The sequence below is a fragment of the Lepisosteus oculatus genome, chromosome 25 (genome assembly GCF_040954835.1).
Source record: "Lepisosteus oculatus isolate fLepOcu1 chromosome 25, fLepOcu1.hap2, whole genome shotgun sequence".
In the NCBI taxonomy this organism is placed as follows: Eukaryota; Metazoa; Chordata; class Actinopteri; order Semionotiformes; family Lepisosteidae; genus Lepisosteus; species Lepisosteus oculatus.
In genome coordinates, this window is record NC_090720.1 from 12,276,952 (window position 1) to 12,300,031 (window position 23,080).

A 23,080-nucleotide genomic window follows, 5' to 3' on the forward strand; every position below is an offset into this window, starting at 1 on the left:
ACTCATTGGGTCTCATTTGAGGCCAGTATAAATATTGTAGAGGTTCAAACGGCAAGCTGCAACATGCACATTGGCCGAGAGTGAAATCACAGCCAGGACAGCTAAGATGAGGATGTTTGGCTCAGGACATCCTCATGCTCCAGGCCTCTCTTCGTGGCAGAAGAATGAAAGGTTTGTATGCCATTCTCTGCAAGAGCAATTGTACAGTTGAAGATCTAGGTTAAGTGGAATGGAAGCAGACTCTGGAGAAGTAGGGACTTTATGCAGTAAATGTACACATAAAATGGCTCAAGGAACAGCAAGGTATAGTGAAACTGCAAACACTTGGCATAATGTACACAACACAAAATAACCCATCAGAACATCCTGAAATATTAGCTTGTACATACTGTAAGCCTATTAGAAGTGTTTCCCACCAAGTTACAAAAATGATAGGAATGGATTAGTTCGAGTCCCTGAATGAAAACAAAACTAATGAATTCCACAACTGCCAGTATTTTCCCCATTGTCCCAGAAAATCATAGCATACCATATTCAACTGGATTACTCTCCAAGCACTTATGGCATTTGTATTGGTTAGAACACACAACCCCAGATAATGAAACACATACAACTTCACAACTGCTAGTATTTGCCCATTTATTTAATAATATGCTTCATACAGGTCTTTGCCAGATCTATGGCCACTTTTTGAGGTCAAGGATTTCTTCCTTTATCCCCACTCTGGACACCGAAGCTCCAAACCATCTTCCAGTAATAACCGTCTCGTATCCAAAGATAGTGGTCACCTTCGCTTTGTAAGGAACATCCAGGGTTCCCTTCTGGACAACAGCCTTGAACCTCACTGCCTTCCCAGGGGGCACCGTGCTGCTCAAGGTAGAGGTGTCAACAACCTTCAGAGAAAACAGCAAGTCAACACTTGGCATGTTCACTTTTGGAAGTGAAATTAGCAAGAAGCATTTTAATTGCGAGAAAAGAATGAGACTATGGGGCTATTCTTCCCCTCAGACCCCATTATCTGTGTACATGGGAGCTTTAAAAAGTTACCAAGCAGTGTCTGGAGCAAGCTACCCAGGCATGAAGTTCTAGTTCCAATTAGAAGTACTGCACACAATACTACCTGAATACAAAACAGGGTATTGTGAAGAACAATCCAACCATTCTTGAATCCCACCATGTTACGTAAATGAGCAGGAACTAGTCCTGGTCTATAAAGTGATATAAAAACTCAAGTTACAGAGTCAGTTTTAAAGTATTTCAGACACCTTCCCCTCCACCATGCAGGAATTCCAAAATCTGTGGTACAATATCCCAAGATAAGAGATCACAAGGGAAAAGATTCCCCCCCCCCAAAAAAACTACAACAAGCTACAGAGATTCTTTAGAGAGAAGAGGGAATATTTAAAAACCACAGAAACAAAAGTAACTGACCGATTTCACTCCACTGTTTACATGTAATTGGTTAATTCCCAGTTAACATGTCAAGAATAGCACATACAGTTATTTGGATGCTGCTAGATGAATAGCTTGAGGGGAATGCAATATGTAGCTCATTCAGAGAATATAGACTTGCATGTTGTGTACAACTCACTGCAACTATCTCACCTTAATTGAGTGTGTTGAGCTAATGGCCATTTCCATTTAGGAATATCCAGGACTGAAAACCTACCCGTTTCCTTTCCGTCTCTGTAAAGCTCCAGGTGTGACTTGTACCGACATCCAGGGTGACTGTAGTTTCATTCTCCGCAATCACTGGGATTCCAGCCTTGAAGGTTGTCGATGCCCCAACTGCCACAGTAAATCCATGCTCATGGGAAAAGGAGCTTTCCAGAGTAAGAGACTCTGAAAACCTAACCAGTTGAACATGAAATGCATTATTTACCATTCTGTCATGTTGTAAAGAAGAAATATTGCACATTAGCTTATGGACTACAGAGTGATCCAAATTTGGCCTCAAGAGCTCTTTCCACACCTGTTGCCCAATATTTTGGACTTCTGAAAGGGAATGAAGAGAACATTGCCCAGAAACAGCACGTCTGTGCAGGCATGTTCTTGGAATTGGTTTCTAAATTGAGAACCTGAAGATAAGCTATCGCAGTCAGCTCTTGAGCAGGATTCTAACTGTGACCAAGAAAAGGACCCTTTAAAAAAAAAAGGCAGGAAGTATGCGGATGTACAGGAAGGTCTTGAGAACATCAAGAGCTCAGAATAAGACTGAGGCAGAACTGAATCCTGGATGCTGGAGCAAAGTGAAATTGCCTCACATCTCCACACATTTACAGGGACCAACATAGTTCCACAAATTTGAGGAAAGTTCAGTTGTTCTATAAGACCTTGGAATACAGTTTCAGACACCTCTAAATGCCGGCTTTTAGGGTCTCCCTGTGTGGGAAGGCCAGCTTGCACTATAAAAAGCATCAAGAATCATCAACTTACTGGAAAGTGGCAGTGTAGGGAACAGTGCCTGCAGTGTTGTCACAGTCATGTTGCCCGACAGTCAGAGGGACATTGGAAAGGATCTTGGCAATGTTGACTTCAAAATCCAAGCTTAAGATTTTGCTAATGGTTTTCTTGCGTGAAGGCAACTATCAGGTAACGATTGTAGTAAATGGTTCTGGGCTCTTTCAAGCCAGTTGTCGGGGGCAAGCTTTTGCAGTGGAGCAGAGTAGATCTTCCCTTTATCCTTGGAGACACCACAGATTGCCATCAGGAGAGAAGGCCATGAAATAGGCAAGTTCTGCCCAGCCTCCAGTTCCAACAGTTTCAGCATGAGTGAGCCAGTCGGAATCCTTGTGAGTGGGAGGTTCCCTCCAACTATACAGAGGCTGTTGCGACAGGAGTGGTCTTGCAGCTGAACTCCACTGCATTGACCTGTGTATTTTAAACTATTAACCATAATTTGTTAGACAAGGAATAGTTATTTCTGGACCATCAATTACAAACAGGGCCAGTCCCCCACATTCACTCTGAAGGTAGTGAGATTTCCACCCCATTGAGGAAGGGCAAGTTAACCCAAACTTGGAGCAGCACAGACAGGTGTCATGAGCTCTCAGGATCAGGAGTACAGTGGTGCTGATGGTACAAGTGACCACTGACTTCCTTCTTCAAGTGCTACAAGATTGAGCAATAGTGGTGTGCCAGTGTGAACCAACTAGTGCAACATTAGGGGGAAAGAGTAGAAAGTGAACAAGTGGTGCTCATGCTCCATTTTCTAGGGGCAGTACATGAATTGGTTAAGCATGTCAAGTCTAGTGACAGCTAAGATAGTAATTAACCCTCAATGGCTAAAGCTTACTTCAAACAAGGGCTACAGGATTCAGATCACAAGGGCTGGCACTACCACATGTTCTCTAAACCAGCTCTTAAGGGGGTTAAATCAGGAACCAGCTGGCTTACAAGTTTCTCCCACTTGTTCAGGTGTTGCTCCTTTCAAGAGACCTTGATGGGACACCCCTGCAACACCAAGTCCAGGTTCAAGATGACCACTGGTCAAAGTGGCAACCCAATCTGGAAGACCAAGATGCTTCTGGTACCTAAACAGCACCATATACTTACTCATATTGTCTGCTGCTGAACTCTCAACCTGGTCAGACATGGTTGAGGTTAAGATGTTTCTTGCTGAAGAGGAGGTAAGTGTTCTATGCACCTGCAAAACAGTTCCACAGCCAAAGTAGTTATTTTAAGAGTGATCCCTTTTCTCATAGGGATGCCCATATTAAAATTTGGAAGATGTATTATTTTACATTAGTGGTGAAGCACCAAGCCAAATATCTTTGAGTCAAACATCAGTTTAAAAAAAAAATCTGCAGCAGTGAAAACACAGGCATAGCTATAGCTAAAACTCGGAAAGCGTATGCTTATAAATCCAGGGACGGGTGCACACAAAAACAATACACAGCTCTTTCGTTCAACAAACCTAAAAAAAATACTAAACCGCTCCTTAAACATACAGTACTCACGGTGGACCTGTATCCGCCGCCCTTCAAACTCCAACCCCAAAACAACCAACCACACAGATTGTACAGCTGCCCCCTCTTTTAATACTTGAGCTCCGCCCCGTGTGAGTAACGCAGGCCAATGACGTCAGACAGACGATCACTCTACCCTGAATCAAGAAGACTGTCACGGGGTTTCAATATTGAATCAGAAACAGCAGATTTCGCACAGGATAAGGACAGCCAACATCGCACTGTAGTGCAGTACAACGAGAAAATACCCGCCGTTTGAAATGCTCCGTTTACGAATGTGAGCTGTATATAAATATATACGTGTGGACAAGTCAGTGCGCGGACTGTGTACCGAGAGTCTCATTCCACATCACAGGTCTCCACAAAGCCGGTGAGCCAGCGACTGACACAGGATTGCAGAATCAGGTCAATAGTGCCCTTGAGCTAGTGATTCTGTACTGCATATATTGTCAAACAGAGCTTTACTCTGTGTTTGTTCCAAATATATAAAATACAAAATGTGTAATAAACCACATTTATTCTGGAGCCCCTTATTCTGGAAAGCTCCTTTTCCTATGAGCATGAATTTACTGTGGCAGCTGAGACATCAACAACCTTTAAGGCTGGAATCCCAGTGATCGTGGAGAATGAAACTACAGTCACCCTTGATGTCAGTACAACTTATACCTGGAGCTTTACACAGACTGAAAGGAAACAGGTAGGTTATCAGTACTAGATATACCTCAGCACCAGAAATGCTTATTAAATCTCCAGTCAGTAAATTTGTGTGTGGGGGACAACTTCTATTCTTTTTCCACTCTATACTCTTTCCAGGAAAGTTAATCATCTCTTCACATCCACAATAGACCATACAGAAGTCACTCTTACTGAAAATACTTCCCCCATCGTCTTTCTAATGTCGTTTCGAAAAGCAAAACAAAAGCCTAAAACACTTTTTTTACCCCAGTGATCGCCCTGTGTTTGCTGCTTCCTGAACCCGCGCTAGTTTAACAGCTGCTTCTGACAAAATCCGTCTGTGTGATGTATCAGAATGACGGTGTCAAGGGGAAGATTCATCTGTACTTCAAACTTAGAAAAATGATCTATCTTTGGGTTATATATTTATTGGGTAATATTAAAAAAATGATCATTACATCAGCACACGTATTACACAGCGTTCCTTTAATTTGTTAGCAATATAATTCGGGACTTCTATTAAACATTTAGTATTTTGTAAATTTGGAACACATAGGAAAGCTCTCTTTGAGAATATATGCAGTACAGAATCACAAGCTCAAGAGCGCTATTGACCTGATTCTGCAATCCTGTGTCAGTCGCTGGCTCACCGGCTTTGTGTAGACCTGTGATGTGGAATGAGACTCTCAGTACACAGTCCACGTAAGACTTATCCACAAGTATATATTTATATACAGCTCACATTCGTAAACGGAGCATTTCAAACGGCGGGTATTTTCTCGTTGTTGTACTGCACTACAGTGCGATGTTGGCTGTCCTTATCCTGTGCGAAATCTCCTGTTTCTGATTCAATATTGAAACCCCGTGACAGTCTTCTTGATTCAGGGTAGAGTGATCGTCTGTCTGACGTCATTGGGCTGCGTTGCTCACACGGGGCGGAGCTCAGGGTTTAAAAGAGCAGGCAGCTGTACAAGCTGCGTGGTTGGTTGTTTTCGGGTTGGAGAGGTGAGGTTGTTTTTTAAAAGTATTTTTAAGTTTTTTTTTTTTGGAACGAAAGAGCTGTTTCATATTTTTGTGTGCACCCGTCCCTGGCTTTATAAGCACAAGCTTTCTGGGGTTTAGCTGTGGCTATGCATGTGTTTTCACCTGTTTTTAACGTTTCAAAAGATTTCGAAAAAAGGATGGTGCCTCTTTCGTAGTCTAACGGAAAGTGCTATCCTGACCTCTCAAGCAGTTCATCAGTGCGTCTGTGTTTTAAAAACTTTCTCATACTGTGGGGTCAAATAGAATGGCTAATATATCCTAAGCAAGTGCACTTTCAATGATGGTTTTCACTCGGAGGTCTGAAGAGGGCTTTCTTAACCTCGGGCAATCGAAAAGTGGAGGTCAACAGCGTGAGGGACTGGTGTACTTGTCTTCACTGTTTCAAGATCTGTTCCTTTTTTTAGTTTTGTGACATTATGCCTCCTAATGTTTCTCATAATGTTCTGGTGAGCTATACTTGCTAAAGGAAGAGTTGCTGCTGTTTTTTAAATTGTTTGATTCAAAGATAATTGGCTTGGAAGATGTATGTTTTTTTTAATATTGTGGTTAAGTACCAAGTTTTAATATGGCCATCCCTATGAGAAAAGGGATCACTCTTAAAATAACTACTTTGGCTGTGGAACTGTTTTGCAGGTGCATAGAACACTTACAGTACCTCCTCTTCAGCAAGAAACATCTTAACCTCAACTGTCTGACCAGGTTAAGACTTCAGCAGCAGACAATATGAGTGAGTATATGGAGCTGTGGTGCTGTTTGGGTACCAGAAACATCTTGATCTTCCAGATTGGGTTGCCACCTTGACAGCTGCTCAGTGGTGATCTTGAACCTGGACTTGGTGTGGTAGTAATGCTTGAAAGCAGGGGTGTCCCATCAAGGTCTCTTGAAAGGAGCAGCACCTGAACAAGTGGGAGAAGCTTGTAAGCCAGCTGGTTCCTGATTTAACCCCTTAAGAGCTGGTTTAGAGAACATATGGTAATGGCAGCACTTATGATCTGAATCCTGTAACCCTTGTTTGAAGTAAGCTTTAGCCATTGAGGGTTAATTACTATCTTAGCTGTCACTAGACTTGACATGCTTATTAACCAATTCATGTGCTGCCCCTAGAAAAAGGAGCATGAGCACCACTTGTTCACTTTCTCCTCTCTTTCCCCCAGATGTTTCACTAGTTGGTTCACGCTGGCACACCACTGTTGCTCAATCTTGTAGCACTTGAAGAAGGAAGTCGGTGGTTACTTGTATCATTGGTACCACTGTACTCCTGATCCTGAGAGCTCATGATGCCTGTCTGTGCTGCTCAGTGTTTGGGTTAACTTGCCCTTCCTCAATGGGGTGGAAATCTAGCTACCTTCAGAGTGATAGTGGGAGGGACTGGCCCTGTTTGTAATTGATGGTCCAGAAATAACTATCCCTTGTCTATTAAGGCTTAAGAAATGAGACGTGAAGGTCTACAGTTGAACTTCGTTATGGTTAATAGTTCTAAATACGCAGTCACAAATGAACTGTTCAGAGTTCAGATGCAAGGCCACTCCTGTCATAACAGCCTCTGTATAGTTGGAGGGAGAAGAGCTGGAAGATGAATTGGATTCTTGAATAAATGCAATGCCTCTGGGGTTTCCTTCTTTGGTGCACTGGATCAGGGGCATGGGGAGGGTACCAACCATGGATGATGTTCTTCAAGTGATGCTTCCCAAGAAAGCACACAGGGTTTGCCTTCTCTTCCTGTCCTGAAAGGTGCTTCATTTGTAACTAGAAGCAGTTTAATCTACATTGCTCATGACTAAGCAATGCATCTCATTAATAAGAGAGCTTTTGTGACCTGAGGTGCTTTGGTGGTGTGAATGAGTGGTTTTCATGGCTCAAGAGTGAGTGTTTCCTGGGTGTGTGTATGAGTAACCTAGTGGTCTCCTTTTATTGTGCAGTAACCTATTGGTGTTGGACTGGATTGTGAGAGGATGGCTTTCCCCTCCATAGCAGGCTGCACTAGAAACCTTGATTGTATTATAATGCATGCAAAGCCGTAGAGGTTGTGAGAATATTCATCAGAGATCTAAATAGAAAATGTTGTGATGCATCCCATGGATCTCTTTCAATATTTGTGTTCATAGGTGTGTTGCTGTTTGGTGTGGAGAGCTCAGGATCTGCCCAGATGGGACAACCCCCAGTTGACTACAATGAAAGTTATTATGACAATGCGAAACGTGTTGGAAATCTGAAAGGCTTCTCTCACATCCTGTTCAGTCCAACTGGGACAATGTTTGCCATCCATAATGCAGACATCTATGCAGGGTCTCCTCCAGTGAATCCGAATGAAGACTGGCTGACGACTAGAGCCAAGAAAGTTGGCAAAGGAGAATGGGATCAGTTTCACTCCCTCTTCTTCCATCCAGAAGGCAGCCTCTATGCTGTGGCAAAAAGTGGGGAATTCTACAAGGGTCCCCCTCCTGAGAATGAGTGTGTGTCCTGGAGGTACGGGGTTGCTACTAAGATAGGAACTGGAGGATGGCTTTTCCCTTCTCTGTTCTTTGACCCTGAGGGTATCCTGTATGCTGTGACATCAGAAGGGAAGCTGGTTAAAGGAAAACCTCCAAGTCACATGAATCAAGACTGGCTCAGTAGTGCTGAAACTGTTGGAAATGGAGGCTGGGCAGAACTTACCCATTTCATGGCCTTCTCTCCCAATGGCAATCTGTGGTGTGTCTCCAAGGATAAAGGGAAGATCTACTCTGCTCCTCCACCAAAGTTTGCTGCTGACAACTGGCTTGATAGAGCCCAGAACCTTGGCATTGGGTACAATATGTACCAGATACTTGCCTTCATGCAAGAAAAGCGTTAGCTAAATCTTCAGCTTGGATTTTGAAGTCAACATTGCCAAGATTCTTTCCAATGTCCCTCTGACTGTCGGGCAACATGACTGTGACAAAATGGATTGAAGCTTCAGTGTCCAGAGTGGGGATAAAGGAAGAAATCCTTGACCTCAAAAAGTAGCCATAGATTTGTATGAAGCATATTATTCAATAAATGGGCAAATACTAGCAGTTGTGAGGTTGTATGCGTTTCATTATCTGGGGTTGTGCGTTTAACAATACAAATGCTGTAAGTGCTTGGAGAGTAATCCAGTTGAATATGGTATGCTACAATGGGCAAATACTGGCAGTTGTGGAATTCAGTATTTTTGTTTTTCAGGGACTTGGAATGAATATGTTCCTATCATTTTCATAACTTGGTGGGGAAACACTTCTAATGGGCTTCTGTGCAAGCCAATATTTCAGGGTGTTCCGACTGGTTATTTTGTGTTGTGGGTGTAGTCCTGCATTATGCAAGGTATGTCTGCAGTTTCACTTTACCTTGCTGTTCCTTGAGCCATTTTATGTGTACATCTACTGCATAAAGTCCCTACTTCTCCAGAGTCTGCTTCCATTCCACTTAACCTAGATCTTCAACTGTACAATTGCTCTTGCAGAGAATGGCATACAAACCTTTCATTCTTCTGACATGAACAGAGGAGCATGAGGATGTCCTGAGCCAAACATCCTCATCTTAGCTGTCCTGGCTGTGATTTCACTCTCAGCCAATGTGCATGTTGCAGCTTGCCGTTTGAACCTCTACAATATTTATACTGGCCTCAAATGAGACCCAATGAGTTGCTGTTACAAGGTTTCTTTATTCATGGAGTTGTGCAGTGCTATGTAGCAACACTGAAGGCAAGAGGATTTGATCTTCAGAATTGGAACTGTCTGGGTTTATCGACAATTATTGTCCCGTGTCTAAAGAGTAAAAGCTTAAACAATCCAGTGTTCTGCTTGCTGTGGAGGAACAGCTCTCTCCTCTGTTTTCTCCTGACGGGTTTTGTCCATGGTTGAATTGCAGCCTGAACAGCATTTTGGGTGCTTTTCCCTTTTTCACACACCCACTGTGCTCCCTGATCACACTATCCCTTTTCACAGTACAGCACGTTTGTCTCCTGCCTTATCTAGCACTGCTTCACCATCTCCAGCAGTAAACTATAGTTCAGGTGGGTAGCTGCGTCAGCATGTGTAGGCTGCAAAGGAACAAGTAATAGGTTTATTCTGTGTTGGGAAAAGAAAACATTTCAGCCGTGAACCCTCTTCAGGTGTGAGCAACACGGGTGTGGCTCACTTGAAGAAGGCTCCATGACCAAAGCGTTTTCTTTCTTTTATTCAGCATGGAATAAACCTGTTACATGTAAAATACTATAGGTTTGTGTTAAAAGCAATAAATGGAGGATGTTAAATAGATGCATCTTTTCCAAAAGCACCACCAACTGAATCTAGAATCCACTTTACATGGTGTCCCTTCTGATAAACAGTTGCATGGTTATATTTCAGGGTGGATGCCAGGATTCCCCAAGCAGCAGCACTGAAAGGGTGGGGTAAGGCTAGATGGTATAAAAGCATAAATTCCCAGCAAGATCCACTGTGATTTAACTTCTCACTGCAGTGTCATCTTTGCCTGTAGGTTTCTTCAGAGTGTCTTAATTTTAAAAAAATTGAAGAAAACTGTTTATATACGGTATGATTCAACTTAAAGCATTGCTAACCAGCTAGAGGACAACTGTATAGTAGAGGGGTGAAATAAGGAACACTTTTTACACATCTTAAATTAAAAACAAAAAATTAAACTTAATGAATTAAACAGTTGTACAACTGTTTTTTGGATTACATCCTGGAAAGTGTTTTCACGGCTTTCCCCTGTTGAACACACACTCTGCTACTTGCTCACACTGTCCTGTCACAGTACAGCACATGTCTGACTCCTGCCTTGTCTAGCATTGCTTTACCATCTCCAGCAGTAACTTATTAATTCAGATACTAGATCCTGCAACTTGCAAGGTACATTTATCAGGAATAAATAGGAATTTATCAGGTCCCATTGGAGGACAATATTAATACTGTAAAATGATGGGAAGCTGCATCGTGTGAACAGGCTGAGAAAGTGAAATTACAGCCATTACAGCTAAAATGAGGTTGTTTGGCTCAGGACCTCCTCATGCTCCAGTCCTCTCCTTGTGTCAGCAAAGTGAAGGGCATATAACCTTTCTCTGCAAGAGCAATCATTGTATAACTCAAGATCTGGACAAAACTGATCTAGTGGAACTGACCAGACCCTGGATTGATCAGATGAGAAGATCCAGCAGTCTTCTAAAGAACTGTTTCTCATGTCTGGTTTCTCAGAGCTCTTCCTTAAACCTCTGGAGAAAACATTGTAGCATACCATATTCAACTGGATTACTCTCCAAACAGGAGACGTAATGATGGAGCCTGCTAATGGCTATCTAGGTGCTGTAAGGCCCGATTCTGTCCCGGGCAGGCACTCTCTATCTAGGTGCTGTAAGGCCCGATGCTGTCCCGGGCAGGCATTTTCAGTTTGGTGCTGTATGTTCCGGTTTCATTGTTGTTTTCAGAATTGATAAAAAGTGGTGTGATGAGATGATAGTACAGCTATCAGATTATGTGAGTAAGAAAAAAAGGTTGAAGGAAACTGAAGAAAAATTGAGGAAAAGGTTAGGTCTGCCAGAGGGTGTGTGGGATGTTGCAGCTTGTGGAAAGGTGTTTGAATACTGGGTGAAAAGTACTCAGTGTGTGTGAGGAGAAGCTGAAAAAGAAATATGGATGATCAAATGGTTTGGTCTGAGCAGGACTGTCAGAAAGTGCCTGACCAGAGGTGTCAGGATAAACAGACTTATATTGGAATAAGTGATGATGTGTTTATGAAAAGTTACGCTGTTAAAAGAGATACATGTAAAGACAAAACAAACTATAACTCGTTATAATTAAATTATAACTAAAATGTTCACAAAGTATAAAACCTAATCTAAGACCTTAAGGATGTCGTACGAAAAAAATATTCTTAATGTGTATGTGTGTCTTATTCATATACAACGTGTGTGTGTGTGTGTGTGTGTGTGTGTGTGAAAGACCTCAGTGTGTAACTGTGAAGTTTAGTATAGTAACTGACGGTGCGAGTGTGTCTAGCCAGCCGGACTGGCTAGAGACTTAACTAAAGAGACTTGACTAAAGGAAATGAAAAAGCAACTTAAGTGACTACAAAATATAAGAGCATCTAAAACATATAAGTACAAATACCAGCACAGTACAGGTGGACCTAAATGAGTTCTCGAAACATGTTATTTGTATAAAATTAATTGAAACAAAGTTGAAATATATGGGGAGAGTACAGACCTGCAGTAGTGAGCATTTGTGCTTTATATTGCTTAGATTTAAGTTTAAGGGGTAATTCCTCATTGGTAATTAAGCAAATTTATTTAATGGCTTGAAACCAGACATTGTTAACATGCTGTAGATTCAGAAACATGTCTGGTGGATAACACCACTGTGAAATTTGCAGAACTGGTTAAACTCTGCCGACAGATGGAGAGAAATGTTACACTAAGGTGGGAGCAGTTCACATGGGGTGTATTCCACAGAAATTGGATGAATCTCAGAAACTAAATAAGACCGGGGGAGATCTCTGGTTCACAATTATTGTAAAAGAATACAGGTCATTTTAAGAGAAGCTGCAGAAAGCACATGCAGGATGAAGAAAAGCAGGGACTTGTCCTGGGGTTCATCTGACAGGGAGGAACAGGGAAAAAAATGTATCTCCCTGCTAAGAAGTTTGTCTGGGGAAGATAAACAGGCCTTTGAGAGATCTGTTTACCTAGAGTGTTCCCTTGTAGCCTCCCTAAGTCTGTCCTAGTCCATTGAGCAAAATGAGTTAAAACTAAAATGTACTACTAATGGGATGTCTGTTTCTCTGTTATGGGATACAGGAGCACAACTGTCTTATTGTACTGCTGAACGGTGTGGTATAGAGTATGTGGGTAGACGGCAGGAGGCCACAGGAGTAGGGGGCAGTGAGTTGTACTTACTGAGTACAAGATCTGATTGCTTCCCCTGATGAGGAAAGTCTGAGCTGCTTCAGGTTCTAGTGTTTCTAGTTAAAAAAGTACATAAAGCTAGATATGATAAGGCCCAAGTGTGTCTAGAATTGTGTCATTTTAACAGAGCCTGGGTGGACTCTTTTTCAGAGTGAGCACAAACAGATCTGCTTAATGGCCGAGTGTAGCCCAAGGACAAGACTGCCTTGGTTCCGGAGCAGAAGCCACCTTTAATGAGTTGAAAAAAGTTATTTTACAGGTGCTGAGACTGGGGTTTCCTCAGATGGATTTACCACTCTTTTGTATGTAACTGTGGAAAGTGGGTTCTGGGCAGCTGTGCTGACACAGGAACATGGAGGTAGGCACCATCCGTGAGATACTATTTGGGACCATTAGATGCTGTAGCCAAAGGGTGGGGGACCGTGAAGATTTAATACTGTTTACTGATGGGTCCTCTCTGGTGCATGAGGGGAGAATGGAGAGCAGGCTGAGCTGTTACGACATAATTTGATGTGTTAACAGCTGGAAAGACGCCCCCCACTGCCTCAGCAAAGGAAGCCGAGTTGAGAGCAATGATTGAAACTTGTATTGTAAATATGCTAAAGGAAAAACAGTAACAATTTAAACCTACTGTATACTGCATATGTATTTGGGGTGTGCCACGATTTTGGATGGCTGTGGAGGAATAGAGATTTCCTCACCAAAGCAGGGACTCCAGTTAAGAATACTGGATTGATCTTTGAACTGTTAGAAACTTTGCAGCTGCCGAATGAAGTAGCTGTGATAAAGTGTAAATTATAGAATAAGAAATATCTCCAGTAACTCAAGGGAACGACTATGCAGATAAGGCTACCCGGCAAGCAGCCCTGGGAATGCAGGTCTGAGACCACTGTTGGTGGAAAAAAATGTGGAGCTGCATGATGAGGTGTGGCGCTGCCAGCAGACCAAATCCCCTGCATGCCCTCACTGCCTAATGTCTTTTGTTGCCTGAAATTGGAGACCTGGGTGTGAGTCAAATGGTGTGCTGGTTTTCCCAATGGGTGGGGACTGCCCTGCCGCTTGGATTCTAATCAAGGGACACACTTCACTAGAAAGGTGTCAGGCTATGATCGCCTCACCGGGAGTGAGGTGGGAACTACAGTGCCCCCATCATCCTCAGTCTTCAGGGAAAGTGGAGAGGGTTAATCGAACCCTCAAGAAGAGACTCACCAAGTATTATGTGGGAGGGGTCTCCTGGATGGAGCTGTGTAGTTTGAGAGCTAGGACCAACCGGACCACAGACTAAATCCTTTTGAAGTCACAGGGAGGTCAATGCATCTCACTGACACTTTTGTTGCCCACCATAACGATCTGAGACAATTAACTAATTCTGTGTTGCAGTATTGTCATTTGCTTACACAGGCCAATGGCCTCACCACCCACCAAGTGAAGGCGGCCTGGGGAAAGACCATTCCTGGAGGCCACGACCTATAGACGGGAGAGCTGGGTGTGGATTAAAAAGATTACCATCCCAGACGCTTCAGACTGAGTGGGAGGGGCCGTACCAAATGCTGCTGATGACAGACTGTGAAAGTCCAGAGGAAGGACCATTGGATTCATGCCTCCTTCTGTCGACGTGTCCAACCTCTGGTGGAATCCACAACATAAAGACTATTTTTATTTTTTGTTTTTAGGAGTAGTGTTGTTTGTGTGTATAATTGTTATAATCACATGTATTAAGAGTACAATCACTGCATCACCATCAATACAAATGTTAGGACAGTACACAAGTATGAAGTAAAGTTAGCAGACTACGCATTTTTGTTGAAAAATGGAAGCTATGTTCCTATTTTCCAAGGGGGGATTGATGGAGCCTGCTAATGGCTTTTACATGCTGAACTGTAATCATCACGCCTGGTTGATCACAAAGGCTTTTCCTCCCCCTGTACTTACCCCCAAATGGTGAATGTTTACCCAAATTGGAAATGTTTACACTAAACTCCTGATGACAAAGAAAGGTTTCTATTTCCTTCGGTTACATCAAAGACAGGAGGGGGGGAAAACGTGTATATATACTGTAAGTTCTGTAGGACCATATCCACTTTGAGCTACGATAGGTACTATAACTGTTATGTGCTTATTGTAGTTCCTTGTATGCATACAAAAACACTTGGCTGGATGAACGAACACTTCAGGCTTGAATTTCTTGGTTTCTACAGTAAGTATTTGGACAGTGACAATTTTTGTTGTTTTGGCTCCATACTCTAGCACATTGGATTTGAAATAAAACAATGAGATTAAAGTGCACAATGTCAGCTTTAATTTGAGGGTATTTACATACATATTGGGTGAACCATATAGGAATCACAGCTCTTTTTATACACAGTCCCCCCCTTCCATTTCATGGGACCAAAAGTAATTGGCCATATTCACATAATCTTACAATTTGGCATGGTTGCAAATCCTTTGCAATTGATGACTGCCTGAAGTCTGTGACTCATCTTTCCTTGTGTTGCTCTGCCAGGCCTGTAATTCCGCCATTTTCAGTTCCTGATTGTTTTGGGAGCTTTTTCTTCAGTGACATGCATGCTCAATGGGATTAAGGTTGGGTGATTGACTTGGCCAGTCAATAACATTCCAGTTTTTGGACCTGAAAAAGTCCATAGTTGCTTTAGCAGTATGCTTGGGGTCATTCGCCTGCTGCAATGAGGTATGAAGCATTTGATTGGATCTGAGCAGATTAGCCGCTTCTGTACACTTCAGTATTCATCCTGCTGCTGCATCTGCAGTCACATCATCAATAAAGACAAGTGAGCCATTTCCATTGGCATTCAAATATGCCCAAGACATGAAACTACCTCCACCATGTTTCACAGTGAGGTGGTATACTTTGGATCATGAGCAGATCCATTTTGTCTCCCTACTTTTGTCTGATACAGAGCAATAATAATAAAAATTAATAATTGCTTACACTTATATAGCGCTTTTCTGGACACTCCACTCAAAGCACTTTACAGGTAATGGGGACTCCCCTCCGCCACTCTGGTACAGGTTAATCTTTGTCTCATCTGTCCAGAAGGCTTTATCTCCAAACTCTAGAGGCTTTTTTTATGTACTTCTTACCAACCTGTAACCTGGTCTTTCTTACCAGTGGTTTGCACCATGTAGTGAACCCTCTGAGATTATACTGGAGTATTCTTCTCTTTATGGTAGTCTTGGACACATCTACATCCCGGAGTGTTGCTGACCTGTTCAGTCGAAAAGGGTTTTTTCCTCACACTTGAAAGTATTCTTCAGTCATCAACTACCGTGGTCTGCCAGGTCATTTGCTATTGCTAAGCTCATCAGTGCATTCTTGCTTCTTAATGTACCAAACAGTTGATTGACACACCTAATTTATAGTCTCATTTTTCAGTCTCATGATGGCCTGTTTTAATGGCATGAACACTTCTTTGGTCCTCATGTTTAGAGAGGATAGCAATAGACTCCAGATGCCAATGCCATATCTAGAATCAACTCTAGACCCTTTGTTAGCTCTCTTGGGCATGAACTCATAATGCAACACAGATGGCCAAGAAACAACTGGGCAGCCAATTGTCCAATTACTTTCTATATATATATAAAAAAGGGCCACAATTCCTATATGGCCCGCCCAAGAGGGATGTAAATACCTTCAAATGAAAGCTTACATTCTGCATTTTAAGCACAGTCATTTCAAATCCAATGTTTTTTTGGCTCTGTACATCAGCACAAATTGTGTCACTGTCAAAATTTGTATTCTTAGATAGCACAAAAGCCAATTATGAAGAACAAATACAACTTCACAACTGCTAGTATTTGCCCATTTATTGAATAATATGCTTCATACAGGTCTTTGCCAGATCTATGGCTACTTTTTGAGGTCAAGGATTTCTTCCTTTATCCCCACTCTGGACACCGAAGCTCCAAGCCATCTTCCAGTAACAACCGTCTCATATCCAAAGATAGTGGTCACCTTCGCTTTGTAAGGAACATCCAGGGTTCCCTTCTGGACAACAGCCTTGAACCTCACTGCCTTCCCAGGGGGTACTGTGCTGCTCAAGGTAGAGGTGTCGACAACCTTCAGAGAAAACAGCAAATCAACACTTGGCATGTTCACTTATGGAAGTACAATTAGAAAGAAGCCAGGGAGGGGAAAAAAAAAGCATTTTCATTGTGAAGGAAGGAAAATTTGATTTATGTGATGAGACTATGGGGCTACTCTTCCCCTCTGACCCCATTATCCATGTACATGGGAGTTTGGGAAACTCCCAAGCAGTGTCTGGAGCAAGTTACTCAGGCATGAAGATCAATTAGAACTGCTCACAATACTACCTGGATACAAAACAGGGTATTGTGAAGAATAATCCAAACATTTCTTGATTCCCACCAAGTTATGAAAATGAGCAGGAACTAGTCCCAGTTTATAAATGGATTTTCTTAAAGCATTTGACTCAAAACTACAGAGTCAACATTTTATTTCAGACACCTTCCCCGACCCATGTAGGAATTGCAAAACCTGTGGTACAATAGATATACTGTAGTTTTCCTGTCCAGGTTAGCGATCAACACACAGAAAAGGATATCACAAGGGAAAAGGCATTTTCCAGTACTACAAAAAGCAGAGGAGATACCTTAGAGAGAAGAGGGAATATTTAGAAACCACAGAACGTGCTTCAGGAAGACTAATATTGACAGAGGCAAAGCCTTAACAAATGGTTGCAGTTCCTAAATCTTTAAAGAGAAGAGAAATGACCAGGGGTCGATTGTATTCTACCAGCCTTTCGCAACTACTCAGCAGATGCTAGCCATGTGTAAGTGGCCATCTCCAAGCAGAGTCAAAATGGGACAAACCCCATTGCCTGTAAAGTTGCCAATGTAGCACTCCTTCATACAAAGGAAAGTGTTGTGGGTAAGGTTAAAAGCACGAACTGGATTTAAACCAGAGGATCTATTTGTCACTAGCATTCTAGCAGAAAGGCAATAGGGATTTAGAAAAGGTAGAAGCTGCATTTAGATAGGCTTGTTTAAGCCTCTTGGATGTTCATTTTGAAGTTGGACAGTGGGCATTCAAGCTAATTTATGACTTTGCTTAGTTTCCAATCTCTTCTATTTCAGTTGTCATGTCAAGAAAAGGAAGGTGTAAACTAAGAAGAGTTTTAAGTATTCAGTGAAGTTGCCTGAGAGTCCCCCAATCTATTTGGATGCTGCTAGATGAATAGCTTGAAGGGGATGCAAAATGCAAGTCTATATTCTGAATATAGAACTACATGTTCTGTACACCTCACTGCAACCATCTCGCCTTAATTGAGTGTGTTGAGCTAATGGGCATTTCCATTTAGGTTAATCCAGCACTAAAAACCCACCTCTTTCCTTTCAGTCTCTGTAAAGCTCCAGGTGTGACTTGTACTGACATCCAGGGTGACTGTAGTTTCATTCTCCGCAATCACTGGGATTCCAGCCTTGAAGGTTGTCGATGCCCCAACTGCCACAGTAAATCCATGCTCATGGGAAAAGGAGCTTTCCAAGGTAAGGGACTCTGAAAACCTAACCAGTTGAACATGAAATGCATTATTTACCATTCTGTCAAGTTGTTAACAAAAAATATTGTATAGTAGGTTGTGGTGCCCTTTCCACACCTGATGGCCAATATTTCAGAAGTCACAAAGGAAATCAGCGGATAACATTGCCCAGAACCAGTACATCTGTGAAGGCATGTTCTTGGAATTATAATAATTGCTTACACTTATATAGCCCTTTTCTGGACAATCCACTCAAAGCGCTTTACAGGTAATGGGGACTCCCCTACACCAGCACCAATGTGCAGCATCCACCTAGATGATGTGACGGCAGCCATAGTGCGCCAGAACGCTCACCACACATCAGCTATTAGTGGGGAGGAGAGCAGAGTAATGTAGCCAATTCATAGAGGGGGATTATTAGGAGGCCATGATTGGTAAGGGCCAATGGGAGATTTGGCCAGAACACCAGGGTTACACCCCTACTCTTTTCGAGAAACGCCCTGGGATTTTTAATGACCACAGAGAGTCAGGACCTCTGTTTTACGTCTCATCCGAAGGACAGCCCCTTTTTACAGTATAGTGTCCCCGTCACTATACTGGGCCATTAGGACCCACATGGACCACAGGGTGAGCGCCCCACTGCTGGCCCCACTAACACCTCTTCCAGCAGCAACCTTAGTTTTTCCCAGGAGGTCTCCCATCCTGGTATGGACCAGGCTCACACCTGCTTAGCTTCAGTGGGCTGCCAGTTGTGAGTTGCAGGGCGATATGGGTGCTGGCTATTGGTTTAGAATTGGTTTCTAAATCAAGAACCTAAAGAAACTGCTGCTATCAGCTCTTGGGCAGGGATTAAACCGTGACCAAGAAATCCTTTGAAAGGATCTTTTCAAAAACTTTCCCTTTTTTTGGTTAACTGCATAGTTTAAGAAGAGGCAGGAAGCTGAGGGGTCTTCATTTGAAAGACATCTGATCTAGTCTAGTATGTGGATGTACAGGAAGGTTTTGAGAAGCCAAGAGCTCAGAACTGGACTGAGGCAGAACTGAATCCTGGATGCTGGAGCCGAGTGGAATCGCCTCACATCTTCACATTTTACAGGGACCAACATAGTTCCACAAATTTGAGGGAAGAGCTTTGGTTGTTCTACAAGACCTTGGAATACAGTTTCAGATACCTCTAAATGCTGGCTTTTAGGGTCTCCCTGTGTGGGAAGGCCAGCTTGCACCATAAAAAGCATCAAGAATGATCAACTTACTGGAAAGTGGCAGTGTAGGGAACAGTGCCTGCAGTGTTGTCACAGTCATGCTGCCCAACGGTCAGAGGGACATTGGAAAGGATCTTTGCAACGTTGACTTCAAAATCCAAGCTTATGATTTTCGTAATGGTTTTATCTTGCGTGAAGGCGAGTATCTGGTAGCGATTGTAGTCAATGCCAAGATTCTGGGCTCTTTCAAGCCAGTTGTCGGTGGCAAGCTTTGGCGGTGGAGCAGAGTAGATCTTCCCTTTATCCTTGGAGACGCACCACAGATTGCCATCAGGAGAGAAGGCCATGAAATAGGCAAGTTCTGCCCAGCCTCCAGTTCCAACAGTTTCAGCATGAGTGAGCCAGTCGGAATCCTTTTGAGTGGGAGGTTTTCCTTTAACCAGCTTCCCTTCTGATGTCACAGCATACAGGATACCCTCAGGATCAAAGAACAGAGAAGGGACAAGCCATCCTCCAGTTCCTATCTTTGTAGCAACCCTGTACCTCCAGGACACGTACTCATTCTCAGGAGGGGGACCCTTGTAGAATTCCCCACTTTTTGTCACAGCATAGAGGCTGCCTTCTGGATGGAAGAAGAGGGAGTGAAACTGATCCCATTCTCCTTTGCCAACTTTTTTGGCTGTAGTCAGCCAGTCTTCATTCGGATTCACTGGAGGAGACCCTGCATAGATGTCTGCATTACAGACTGCAAACATTATCCCAGTGGGACTGAACAGGATGTGAGAGAAGCCTTTCAGATTTCCAACAGGTTTCGCATGATGATAAAAGCTTTCATTGTAGTCAACTGGGGGTAATCCTATCTGGGCAAATCCTGAGCTCTCCACAGCAAACAGCAACACACCTATGAATACAATTATTGAAAGAGATCCATGGGATGCATCACAACATTTTCTATTTAGATCTCTGATGATTCTCACAACCTCTACTGCTTTGCATGCATCATAATACAATCAAGGTTTCTAGTGCAGCCTGCTATGGAGGGGAAAACCCACCCTCTCACAATCCAGTTCAGCACCAATAGATTAATGCACAATTGAAGGAGACCACTAGGTTACCCAAACACACATCCAGGAAACACTCACACCCTTGAGCCATGAAAGCCACCCATTTAAACCACCAAAGCATCTCCAGCCACAAGAGTAATGGACCCCCTCTCTCATTAATGATATGGCATTGTTTGTCAGGAGCAATGTAGATACACTATCCTCTACTTACAAATGAGGCACCTTTCAGGACAGGAAGAGAAGGCAAAACCTGTGTGCTTTCAAGCATTACTGCAACAGCAAGCCCAGGTTCAAGATGACCACTGAGCAGCTGTCCAAGTGGCAACCCAATTTGGAAGATCAAGATGCTTCTGGTACCTAAACAGCACCATAGCTCGACATACTCACTCATATTGTCTGCTGTTGAAGTCTTAACTTGGTCAGACATGGTTGAGGTTGTCGTTTCTTGCCAAAGAGGAGGTAAGGGTTCTATGCACCTGCAAAACAGTTCCATAGCCAAAATAGTTATTTTAAGAGTGATCCCTTTTCTCATATGGATCCCCATACTAAAACTTGGAAGATGTATTTTCTACATTAGTGGTGAAGCACCAAGCCAATTAGCAACATCAAACATCACTTTAAATACACAAATCAGCAGGAACTTTTCCTTTCACATTAACAGTTCACCAGAACACCATGAAAAACAGTAGGAGGGCACAACATGGCAAAACTGAAAAAAGGAACAGATCTTAAAACAGTTAAAAGCAGGGAAGACGACTAGACCAGTCCCTCACGCTGTTCTGATGGTAACAATTTGGCCGAGGTTAATCGAAAGCCCTCTTCAGAACTCCGAGTAAAAAACTTTCATCATTGGAAGTGCACTTGCTTAGGATATAGTAGCCATTGTATTTGCCCCACAGTCTGGAAAAGCTTTAAAAAACGCAGACGCATTGATGAACTGCTTGAGTGGTCAGGATAGCGCTTTTCGTTAGGCTACGAAAGACGCACCATCTTTTTTGTGAAATTTTCGGAAATGCGAAAAACAGGTGAAAACACATACATAGCTATAGCTAAACCGCAGAAAGCTTGTGCTTATAAAGCCAGGGACGGGTGCACACAAAAACATTTAACTGCTCTTTCGTTCAAAAAAAAAAAGCTTAAAAATACTAAAACCTCAACCTCACCTCTCCAACCCCAAAACAACCAACCACGCAGCTTGTACAGCTGCCCCCTCTTTTAAACCCTGAGCTCCGCCCCGTGTGAGTAACGCAGGCCAATGACGTCAGACAGACGATCACTCTACCCTGAATCAAGCAGACTGTCACGGGGTTTCAATATTGAATCAGAAACAGGAGATGGCGCACAGGATATATATTGTCAAACAGAGCTTTACTCTGTGTTTGTTCCAAATATACAAAATACAAAATGTGTAATAAAGCTCCCGAATTAAATTGCTGACAAAGGGACGCTGTGTACTACGTGTGGTGATGTAATGATCATTTTTGTAATATAACCTAATATATAACCCACAGATAGATCATTTTTCTAAGTTTGAAGTACAGATTAGTCTTCCCCTTGACACCGTTATTCTGATACATCACACAGACGGATTTTGTCAGAAGCAGCTGCTAAACTAGCGCGGGTTCAGGAAGCAACCAACACAGGGCGATCATTGGGGTAAAAAATGTTGAGGCTTTAATTGCAGAGCGAAATGATCAGAATCAGTCATACTGTACTTAGATAAGATCTTAAAACACAGCAGTGAGGCTTTAATTTGTTTTTAGAAACGACATGAGAAAGACGTGGAGGAAGTCTTATCAGTGATAGTGACTTCTGTATGGTCTATTGCGGATGTGAAGAGATGATGAACTTTCCTGGAAAGAGTATAGAGTGGAAAAAGAATAGAAGTTGTCGGCCACACACAAATTTACTGACTGGAGATTTAATAAGCATTTCTGGTGCTGAGGTATATCTAGTACTGATAACCTACCTGTTTCCTTTCAGTCTGTGTAAAGCTCCAGGTATAAGTTGTACTGACATCAAGGGTGACTGTAGTTTCATTCTCCACGATCACTGGGATTCCAGCCTTAAAGGTTGTTGATGCCTCAGCTGCCACAGTACATTTGTGCTCATGGGAAAAGGAGCTTTCCAGAATAAGGGGCTCTGAAAACCTAACCAATTCTAAATAGTAAAATACATTGGGGTGGGAGCTGATAGTAATAGTGTGCATCAGCTATGATCTAGAGGGGCCCCCTTCCAAGATCTTGCAATTCTCCAAGTACATGTTGCTCAGGTTTCTGAAACAAAAACTCATGTTCCTTAATCCACCAACATATTACCTACCACTGAAAATAGCATTCATTCAGCTGGAAGCTCTTTACATTTTCACAAGTGAGTGTATCTTTTGACTATACAGTATGAAGAGTTTTTGAATAAAAACTTTCCAAATCAAACCCTTCTATGTTGTCTTCCTCATGTGTGCAAAGCCTGCATTTTCAGTCAGTAGCTTTTGTCAACTCTGCAAATGAACAGGTGTGTGGTACAGTAATGCACAGAGCTTACTTCAACCCCCTACACTTACCTGCAAAAGTGTTTGACTTGAGAAAGCAGTCCCAGCTGATTCCTGGGGCTCATTAGAGGATCATGTGCAAGATTGGATAGTATCCAGCAGCCATATCACCCTGCAACTCACAACTGGCAACCCACTGAAGCTAAGCAGGTGTGAGCCTGG

The 23,080-nt window shown here is 42.7% G+C and overlaps 1 protein-coding gene and 2 long non-coding RNA genes across 5 annotated transcripts; 1 reads left to right on the forward strand and 2 right to left on the reverse strand.

Moving 5' to 3' along the window:
* Positions 1-630: 630 nt before the first annotated feature.
* Positions 631-4,217, reverse strand: LOC107075488 (uncharacterized). The gene is made up of 5 exons (XR_011183602.1): positions 3,960-4,217; positions 3,556-3,646; positions 2,437-2,885; positions 1,670-1,850; positions 631-893 (listed from the first exon to the last, which is right to left on the reverse strand). It is a non-coding gene; the product is annotated as an uncharacterized lncRNA (long non-coding RNA).
* A 141-nt stretch (positions 4,218-4,358) lies between these two features.
* LOC138225047 (uncharacterized) lies at positions 4,359-8,722 on the forward strand. Of its 2 annotated transcripts, none has more exons than XR_011183601.1 (3): positions 4,359-4,665; positions 6,321-6,414; positions 7,793-8,722. It is a non-coding gene; the product is annotated as an uncharacterized lncRNA (long non-coding RNA). The 2 variants fall into 2 exon arrangements; XR_011183600.1 differs by lacking the exon at positions 4,359-4,665 and adding an exon at positions 5,421-5,648.
* Positions 8,723-16,395: 7,673 nt separating this feature from the next.
* On the reverse strand, positions 16,396-21,585 carry LOC138225048 (uncharacterized). Of its 2 annotated transcripts, XM_069183768.1 has the most exons (5): positions 21,534-21,585; positions 20,758-20,846; positions 19,358-20,207; positions 17,949-18,129; positions 16,396-16,663 (listed from the first exon to the last, which is right to left on the reverse strand). In XM_069183768.1, the coding sequence occupies exons 2-5, from the start codon at positions 20,795-20,797 to the stop codon at positions 16,454-16,456; spliced, it is 1,281 nt and encodes a 426-aa protein (XP_069039869.1). In that variant the 5' UTR covers positions 20,798-20,846; positions 21,534-21,585; the 3' UTR covers positions 16,396-16,453. The 2 variants fall into 2 exon arrangements, with proteins under 2 accessions (XP_069039869.1, XP_069039868.1); XM_069183767.1 differs by lacking the exon at positions 21,534-21,585.
* Positions 21,586-23,080: the final 1,495 nt, after the last annotated feature.

Coding starts and splice junctions, on each gene's coding strand:
- LOC138225048 (XM_069183768.1), bottom strand. CDS start 20,797: ATGTCTGACCAAGTTAAGACTTCAACAGCAGACAATATGA. Junction 18,130..19,357: donor CCCTACACTGCCACTTTCCA/GTAAGTTGATCA, acceptor TCAACTGGTTAG/GTTTTCAGAGTCCCTTACCT. Junction 16,664..17,948: donor CAGAGACTGAAAGGAAAGAG/GTGGGTTTTTAG, acceptor TTTTCTCTGAAG/GTTGTCGACACCTCTACCTT.